This window comes from Podarcis melisellensis, assembly GCF_964234715.1.
Source record: "Podarcis melisellensis genome assembly, chromosome: 5".
In the NCBI taxonomy this organism is placed as follows: domain Eukaryota; kingdom Metazoa; phylum Chordata; class Lepidosauria; order Squamata; family Lacertidae; genus Podarcis; species Podarcis melisellensis.
The window spans coordinates 64,446,141-64,456,442 of NC_138537.1; the positions used below are offsets into that span (position 1 = coordinate 64,446,141).

The 10,302-nt window shown below is 42.4% G+C and overlaps 1 protein-coding gene across 1 annotated transcript; it reads left to right on the plus strand.

The window, feature by feature from the left end:
* The first annotated feature begins 8,406 nt into the window (after positions 1-8,406).
* CH25H (cholesterol 25-hydroxylase) lies at positions 8,407-9,937 on the plus strand. The gene has a single exon (XM_081912238.1). It carries the CDS (start codon positions 8,477-8,479, stop codon positions 9,431-9,433), a length of 957 nt encoding a protein of 318 aa, XP_081768364.1. The 5' UTR covers positions 8,407-8,476; the 3' UTR covers positions 9,434-9,937.
* Positions 9,938-10,302: the final 365 nt, after the last annotated feature.

The window sequence follows — 10,302 nt, forward strand, 5'->3', positions numbered from 1 at the left end:
CCCACAGCGCCACCCGCGTCCCCACCCCTACCATTAGAACCTTGGATAACAACCAATGAAAACGGAGAGATGACACCTTACAATCGATCTACTGTATTGGCCTGAATATAAGCCTCACTTTTCTTCCAAATCCCCACCCGTGAAAAGTTAACGTACAGCTTAAATTCGCAAGCTTACAAAAAATGGCTTTTACGATATGATTGCTGAAACAGACATACGGTAAAACAAAATGAGTGTGAGTTCCTGTGGAATTTTAAGGGAGCAGCTTATATTTGAGTATTGTCCTTTTTTTCTCCCCCCCCCCCTTGAATTCCAAAGGTGTGGCTTATACTTGGGTGTGGCTTATATTCGGGTCAACACAGTATATACACCCACACACCCATAAACACCCACACCCACCAGGAACCATACTTGCAGTTATGAAATAATGAAGAAACCTGTGCACTATGCATAATGATAATAATAGTAATAGTAAAAATAAGTAAGTAAGTAAGTAAGTATGTTTATTTCTACCTCACCTTCCCTGGCCAAAGCCTGGCTCAGGGCAGCTAACACCAATAAAATTACAATAAAAACATAATAGGAAAAAAAAATAAAGCAACTTAAAATACAGGTTAGAATGCAATTTAAAATGCAGCCTCATTTTAAAAGTAGCCCATAGGTCAAAACTGTAAGGGGAGGGAAACTTAAGGGTCAGACTGAGTCCAAACCAAAGGCCAGGTGGAACAGCTCTGTCTTGCAGGCCCTTCGGAAAGATGTCAAGTCCCGCAGGGCCATAGTCTCTTGTGACAGAGTGTTCCACCAAGTCAGGGCCAGTACTGAAAAGGTCCTGGCCCTACTTGAGACCAATCTAACCACCTTGTGACCTGGGACCTCCAAAGTGTTATCATATGTAGACCTTAAGGTCCTCCGTGGAGCATACCAGGAGAGGCGGTCCTGTAGGTACATGGGTCCTAGGCCGCATATGTTTCTAGGTTTGGGGGGTTTGGGAGGGTGCTGGGATGGATCCAGAACTGGCCCCCACAGTCACTTACGGACTCACTGTTAAAACCGTGTTTATGGAAGACAATCTTACTCTGCTATGAATGATCGCCAAAGAAGAAGGAAGAAGAAAGAAGGAAGAAGGAAAAGAAGGAGGAAGAAGGAAGAAGGATGAAGGAAGAAGGAAGAACAAGAAGTTTTCCTGTAGATATGATACTCTGGAAGGATCTCTCCAAAAAAGAGATGGTCAGACAATCACTTTTAGTCACAAAAACCACATGGAGCAAGAAGCTGTACAAGACCAGAGAGAAATAATGCAATTACTTGGGTATCCAAAATGTCAGAATTTCTGTAGCTTTAATTTCAAAACAGATGACAGGAATGTCTATAAGAATAACCAGTTGTGTCAGAAATGCTTAACAATTCAGAACAAGTGGTTTAAATTTTGGATCCAAGAGTTTTTATTTTACATTAATTAATTAATTAAATTTCTGTACTGCCCTTCATACGAGGATCACAGGGTAGCTCACAGCATAAAAACACAAAAATAGTAGCAAGTTATTTCCTAGTGCCCACTCCTCAGTATCCAGGCAGTCCCTGGAAGTTCCTAAACATTGATCCACTGTCTACAAAGGAAGACTTTTGGGAGTGTTTAGACATCCCTGTGCCTTGTTATGCATCAATATTAGGTAAAGGTAAATGATCCTTGGATGGTCCAGTCAAGGGAGCTGGCACTTGTCCACAGATGACTTTCCAGGTCATCTGGCCAGCATGACTTAACTGTTTCTGGTGCAACGGAACACCCTGATAGAAGCCAGAGTGCACGGAAACTCCATTTACCTTCCCACCACAGTGGTACCTATTTATCTACTTGCACTGGTATGCTTTCAAACTACTAGGTTGCCAGAAGCTGGGTCAGAACAAGGGGTGCTCACCCCATCAAGCGGATTCGAATCGCTGACCTTCCGATCGGCAGGCCCAAGAGGCTCAGTGGTTTAGACCACAATGGCCCATTTCCTTGTGCAACCACTCTACACCTGCTAACCTCCCCATCCTTTTAAATAACTGCCTGTTCATTTTCTCCATCAGGTTTCCTTGACCTAGGTTTTGGTAAAGAACACGTTCTTTGGTACCTAGAAAATGTCAGTAATTTTGATGCTAAGCTCACACTGTTAACTCTTTTGTGCATTCTTAAATCAGAGGTGGGGATGGAAAACCCTTCTGCATGTCTGAGTTGGGGGTGGTGTTAACTCAGTACTCTTGCTGTCAACCTCTGCCATAGAAAATTGGTGGGATTAGGATGGAATGTATAGTTAATTAATGTAATGTATCTGTATTGAATGAAATGGGTTGAGAAATGGCCTCGGCCCAGTATTCCTGAAGGAGTGTCTCCACCCCCATCGTTCAGCAAATTGAGGTCCAGCTCTGAGGGCCTTCTGACGGTTCCCTCACTGTGAGAAGTGAAGTTACAGGGAACCAGGCAGAGGGCCTTCTCGACAGTGGCACCCACCCTGTGGAATGCCCTCCCACCAGATGTCAATGACATAAACCAATTGACTTTTAGAAGACATCTGAAGGCAGCCCTGTTTAGGGAAGTTGCTAATGTTTAATCTTTTATCGAGTTTTTAATATTCTGCTGGGAGCTGCCCAGAGTGGCTGGGGAAACTTAGCCAGATGAGTGGAGTGTAAATAATAATGATAATAGTAATAATAATAACCTCCATACAATAGTGCCATTTCATGAAGACCTCCCTAAGCCTTCTCCTAGCCCATGTAACCTCTAGCTGTCCCAGCAGTGATCCAATGGAAAAGTGGTACCAACAAACACAGTATAGCAAGCAAGTGCACTTACAAAAGGGGGGAAGTGTTCTGCAAGTCCCCCCCCCCTTTGCTCATTGTTTAATTTCACACACACACAAATATATATACACACACATATATTCTTATCAGGTAAAATTTATACCTTCTTACTATCTAATGCATATGGTAAAACAAAGAGAGAGGGGGGAAACAGGAAAGAGAGAGGCAAAAGAAAAAAGAAACGGGAAAGTATAGAAAGAGATAAGGGAAAAAAGGAGGACACATAGAAGAGAGAGAAAAGAAAGAAAGAAAACCTCACAAATATTCTAAAATCCCTGTATTACATTTCACAATATGGACACTTCAGAGCAACATACTTAATCCTTAAACTTTGGTTTCTATTCAGATCATATATACTTTTCACCTTTTACTAAGTAGTTTTCATTGTAATGGCGAAATCATTAGTTAAAGATCCTAGACATAGGAGCTTTTGTTGCTTTTTTGAATCTCATAGTGCTGCCCCTTTTTGCTTTAATTTGGATACCTTCCTGGAACAAGCTACTATTTAAAGTGAGTTGATGCTATTTGCCATCAAAAGATGCAGCTGGGGCACTTACAAATGGTGCTTTGTAACTGCTCTGTAACATCTTTAGATGGAGGATGCTGCTTTTGCAACATGTATCAAAGAGAGCGAGAGAGCGAGAAACAGAAACAGAAACAAAGAAAGCCAGAGACAAAGAAACCTTTTGCATTGGGCATTGTCGACCAGAAGGTGTTAAAGAAAGATAGAACATTTTTCATGTACGCAACAACAGCAGCAAGGATACTACTCGCTAAGAACTGGAAAACTCAAGATCTACCCACACTGGAAGAATGGCAGATGCAACTGATGGACTATATGCAATTGGCGGAGATGACTGGCAGAATCCGAGACCTGGGAGAAGAAAGGATTGAAGAAGATTGGAAGAAATTCAAGATTTATCTACAAAAACATTGTGATTTAGTGGAATGTTAAGAAGGATGCTTGGTTATAAATAATTGGCCATCACTAAAATAGATCAGAATTTGATGATAAGAGAGATTAAGAGAAACAAAATTTGTAGGAGAATTTTTTTTTTATTGTGTTTAAATAAGTGGTTATAAATTTGGAAATAAGATGATAATTTGCTTGACAAAAATTTATTAATGATGCAAGTGGGAGCGGGAGACGTGAGGAAGTCTAAGGATGTTATGAAATTTTGTAAAAACAAAGCAACACTGTCTATTATTATTGTATTTCTTTTCTAAAAACTCCAATAAATATCTATTAAAAAAAAAAAGAAACCTTTTGCTAATGCCTGAAAGCAAGATTTCCAATATCTAGCCAAACCCCTAATGTAGCTTCTTTTGCAGAAAACAAATGTGATTGCTTAAGCAGAATGACAATAATTTGTGGGTTCTTGTGTGAAGATGGAAAAGCATGCAAGGATCAGCTCTAGCCGGTACATCCACCAGTGCAATCATATTACACAGAAGACCTTTTAGAAAGCAAGATTTTAGCTTGGGGCCTTGTTCACAAATGCCTGTATAGTGTGCATCATGTCAGGTACACCCAGTAGGTGGCAGCAGAGTGTGTAAACAGGGTCTATAGGAAAGCACTGAGATCTGGGATGTATCTCCTCCCACCTACTGAACACAATAGCTCATTCACAAGTTATGTTTGGTGCGGCAGTTGCTTCACCCATCAGAAGGGCCACATTTTCAGCATTTGTTCCCATTCTGACACAATCAGGCACGTTAAGCCAATCACCCATCTCCCACTAACCTTCTGAGAAAAACCCCATCCCACCCTCCCACTATATATAAGGGTCTGGTGACTTCTGTTTCAGTGTATCTGAAGAAGTGTGCATGCACACCAAAGCTTATACCCAGAACAAACTTAGTTGGTCTCTAGGGTGCTACTGGACAGGTTTTTTAAATTTTATTTATTTATTTCAACATAGCTAATACATCATTTTATTCAATGGGTATATATGCAATCAGTATATATACCCAGTATATATACCCAAGTTCATTTTCCTGGATTCTTGGTGAAACAGCTTTAAAGGCAGTTTTTACCCAGATTCTCTTCCACAAAGTATTGTCTAATGGCTCATCCAAGTCGTTTCCCCATCACTTCAGACAGCAGGGTGGAACCAGTGGCCTTCCAGGAGTTTTTGGACTCCAACTCCCATCAGTCAACATGGCCAATGATAAGGGATTATGGGACTAGGAGTCCAACAACATCTAGGATATGGTTACCAGATTTTTTTCAATGACTCCTGGGACCCTTTTTTTTTTTTTGAAGCTGAGTAGCAACAGGGAGTCAGTAGCGGGGATGGTGAGGCAAAAGACCCTGGGCCAAAGCATGCATGCATATTGTATAAAGGTGCAAACCCCTTCCTTCCTTCCTTCTCACCCTGTGAAACAATAAATGCACATGTTTCACAGGGTGCAAAAGAAAGGCATTGCACCTTGCCTGGCAGAGAAGCCACGCATCTTGCACCCCTCCTGGGCAATGCCTGCCCACCTGTGACTCCCAAGCCTCCCCCGATCAGTCAAAACAAAGGGGGGAGGGGGAAGGAGATCTGTACCACCAGACGTCCCTGGTTCTGCTTCAGCCGTGGCAGTGGCAGCGAGCAGCAGGCAGCTCCTGAAGCCAGCCAGAGCCAACTGTGCTATCAGGCTGGCTCCGGGCTGCTGAGGCTGCCACTGCCACGTTTCCCAGGGACAAATTTGTAAATCTGGGGATGTTCTGGGGACAGAATCTGTCCGGGGACAGATTTGCAAATCCGGGGACGTCTGGTTACCCTAATCTAGGAGGCCCACAGGTTCTCCATATCTGATCCAGGATTTAGGGACACACCACCTGAACACGAATGTAGTTAATAGAACTAGCAATTTCATTAAGTTGTTGAATCTTTGTAAAACATCTTGGATCCATTCCAGTCAGGCTTCTGACCAGGTCATGGCACTAAAACTGCCTTGGGCACCCTTGTTGATGACATCTATCAGGTGAGAATTATGGATAGTGTGACCCTCCTTGTCCTCCTCCATCTCTCCATAGCTTTCAATACTGTGGACCACAGTGTCTTTCTCAAGTATCTCAGAGAGGTGGGAGCTGGAGTCCCTATACGTCAGTGGTTTTGCTCTTACCTCTAGGGTTGATTCCAGAATGTATTCATGGGAGGTTCCAGTTCAGCACTATGGGAGTTGTCCTGTGGTACCACAGTGTACCATATTGCCCCTCATGCTATTTAACAACTTTAGGAAGCCTTTGTGATTTGGCATGAAGTGTCATCAATATACAAATGACACCCAGCTCTAGCTCTCTGTCTCATCTGAATAATAAGAGACAATTGAGGTGTTGGACCAGTTCTTGGAGGTAGTGATGAGTTGGATGTGGGCCAATAAAATGAATCCCTGAAATGACAGAGGTGTTATGTGTCTTGGAGGATTTTTAAGATTAGAAGTGCTTAATCCTTGACACATCCTTAATTTCCTATAGCCCCAAGGGAAGTGAGAAACAGCACTTACAACAGACAAGGTAGAGTTTATTCCCTTTGGGGGAATCATTTTAATTCATTAATAGTTTCTAATCCCTCAGGATTAGCACTGCGTGCAGTAGTAAGGAGTGCCCTGCATATTTAATTGTGTCCAATAGATGGCAGTGACACTTAATTTCCACAGTCCCTTTAGATGTTAAAGTCTTGAACCATTTGTGGTGCCTCGTTCCGGTAATTTCTTCCAACAGACATGTCACGGATGACGCAATATACCCCTAGATGCACTTGTGCCAATAAGCTCAAGTGTAGAGAATGGAGAGATACAAGGCTCTTCACAATTTCCCCTCATTTATGGTCTTTAACCATAAGAAGTGGGGATAATTCCTGAAGACTGAACTGTCAGAGGACATTGGTTCTCAAAGGGGTTGCATGAAATTGACTGTAAACCATTGCTAAGTACAGTAGAGCACTACTGCTGCTACTAGTATTAACATGATTTGTTTTATTTTGTCGCTGTTTACATTTATAGCCCACCTTCCCTCCAAGGGGCTCAAGGTGGTGTTCATGGTTCTCCCCCCCTCCCCACCATATTCTCACAACAACTCCATGAGGTTGATTAGGCAGTGGGATTGTGACTGCCCCAAGGTTACCCAAAGTTACCCAGGCTGAGTCAGGATTTGAACTGTGGTCTCCCAGGTCCTCAAGCAACAGTGTAACCACTACATCACACTGACTAAATTACCCTTTAAAATCCTATCCATGTCTACTAAGAAGTAATTCCGATTATGTTCACTGGAACTTACTCCCAATTAAGTGTGCATAGGATTGCCGCTTGAGTGTTATATATGAATGACTTGCATGGGTTGTATGCATAAATGGGAGAGAAATCCAGTTCAGTTCCTATTTAAAGGTGAATCAACCTAATTTGAACTTTCCAAAACAATACATGAACTGAAACACAGTCATCCTTCAGAATTCACACTTCTCCGAATTTTGCAATGCAGTTCTCTAGCCACCTGTGTACCAAAAAAAAAACAAAAAACCAAAAATGGGTAAAATGTTGATACAAATGCATACATGAATGAAAACATGCAAAAACACACTGTAGCAGGGGAAATGGCTTTGCAGAAATGCATATACAGTGGTCCCTCTAGTTGCGGACGCAATCCGTTCCGGGGTACCGTTCGCACCCCGAAAAGTGTGCAACTAGAGCGGCGCTTCTGCACAAGCGCGGAGCACAATAGAGTGCTTCTGTGCATGTGTGAAGCATGCAGAACGCTTCTGCGCAAGCACATGTGGCAAAACCTGTAAGTATACACTTCCGGGTTTGCCGCATTCGCAAGCCGAAAAGACACAACATGAACCTAATGCAACATGAGTTATGACTGTATTAGGCAAAGTTGCATACAATTAGGAGAAATTCACACTAAAATGCTGGTGAGTTTTCATGAGGACTATTTTCTTTAAAAATCACAAATAGATGTGGAAATAAAGTGTGCCAAACTTAAGACTGGAAAAAATGGGGGAAAGAAACAAAAATGGACATGATTGCCTAGCAGCCCTAGTTATGTGCTGATCCCTATTCCAGATGGGTGGGGTATAAATAATAAATTATTATTATTATTATTATTATTATTATTATTATTATTATTAGCTGATAGGAATTGAAGTTCAGCAATAGCTGGAGAGCACCTCATTGGCTACCCCTGCTCTAGCACATGCCAACAGTTGAGAAGCCAGAAGTTAAGTTTCCAGGTTTTGTTTTTAGACTCCTGTGCTTTCAATACGTCTCACAAATCTGAGAATGTGATTCACTTCTTTCCCAGTTTTTGAAACACACCCTAGTCAGACTCTACTGATTTCATTTGCCTGGAGGTTGTGCACACGTTCCTCTTTTATTTCCCTATGCCTTTGCATCCTGCAGAATGTCATTTCTTTCACAAACTAGCTTGGATAAGCAACAGGCTATACAGGCTTGCGTCCAATGGAAAAATACAATGGAATGTGCAGAAGAGGGGGCGTGGCCAAGGGCAGCTCAGCCAATGGGAAACACGTGAAATATGCAACGGGGAAATTCCTTTGACACGTTTTGCTTTCTTTAACTTTGAGAAAGAAAGGAAACTGCACGGGTTAGTTAAAGGAATTTCCTCCCCCTTCTTTTGTGATGTCATATGAAGGAGTGGATGAAAGAAGGCTGGTTAAAAGGAGCCCGGTTGCAGCAGCAGCAGCAGACAGACAGACAAGCAGCGGCAGCAGCAGCACAAGGCAACATGAACTCCAGTGTTCAGAACAGAGAGCTGCTCAGTTGTGATGGGCTGGAGGACAGGGAAGGCATGCTGACTTTGCAGCCGGTCTGGGACTCCATCGTAACGCAGGAGGCTTTGCTCAAGTCACCCTTCTTCCCAGTGCTGTTCAACTTTACGCTATACACAGCTTTCTGCCTGCCGTTCATCGCTCTGGACTTCTTCAGCACTCGAGTCCCAGCCTTGATAAAGTACAAAATCCAGCCCCAGAGTTCTCCCACTCTGAGTATGATGGCACTTTGCATGACTCAAAACGTCTACCACCACCTGGTCTGCATTTTCCCAGTGACTGTCGCTCATTGGTACTGGAGACCAGTGAGTTTGCCAGTGAAAGCTCCTGCCTTGCCGAGGCTCTTGCTGGACATAACGCTCTGCCTGCTGCTCTTTGACTTCCTGTATTTCCTATGGCATCTGCTGCATCACCGGGTGCCATGGCTCTACAAGACCTTTCACAAGGTCCACCACAAGCACATCTCTACGTTTGCTCTCACCACCCAGTACGCCAGCATGTGGGAACTGCTTTGGCTGGGTTTTTTTGCGGGGATCAGCCCTATGCTGCTGAAATGTCATCCTTTGACGGAGATGACATTCTTCGTTGCCAACATCTGGTTTGCGGTGGAGGATCATTCTGGCTATGACTTGCCGTGGTCGACCCACAGACTGGTCCCATTTGGTCTGTATGGAGGAGCACCACACCACGATCTCCATCACCTGAAGTTCAAATTCAACTATGCCCCATACTTTACCCACTGGGACCGTCTCTTTGGAACTCTTAGCCATGCTGTCGGGGAAAATGACATGTCAGAGAAGCTGGCCAGAAGCTGAGTTCAGCCATCCTCTCCAGATTAACCATTTGGAAACAAACCCACACCATTGCACTGCACTTATTTATATTAATGTATTTATGGAACAGTTTTTGTGAAGTATGCATAGCCCTATGGTTGTTTGGAATAAGCAATTTTAATGAAGCCATCAGAGAGAGGCTATCACTGTGAGTCCATTTTCTTTTGGCTATCCAAGCTTTTATAAGGCTAATGTGTATGCTCAGTGTGTATGTAAGAGAGTTTCTGCTTGCTGAAATGAGAAGATGAGTTGTGAGAGTCAAATTAATGCTTATTATGATTCCTATGGAATATATCTTGGCTTCATATTGGAAATAAAATATGGACATACAAAGAAAAAAGAAGAAGAAGCATCTAACCTGATAACATTTCTGATGACTGTCAATAGATCTAATGGATATGTGATTTGTTCTAATTTGTTCAGTCAGAATTATTTATGTTTTATTCTTTTATACTGGAAAAATAAATATTTATATTGTTCCATTTTCCCCCTTTTGTGTTTATTTTCCACACTATTTTTCAAAAGCAATGGAATAGATTTTTCTAGGTGACCAATTTGACAACCCAATCTTATGCATGCCAACCCAAAAGTGACCTTTATTTATTTCCATTTGACTTACTCCCAAATACGTGTGTCTAGGATTTCAGTCGTAGATCCACACGATACAGTTAAAGGATATTCAACACACATTTAAAGCACATGGCTTCCTCCAAAGAATCCAGGGAACTGTAGTTTCTGCCTCACAGAATTACCATATCTAGAACTCTTAACAAACTACAGCTCCCAGAATTCTTTGAAATAAGTCATATTAAATGTATAGTCTGCATACACAGCAGAAAGAGGTGATACAA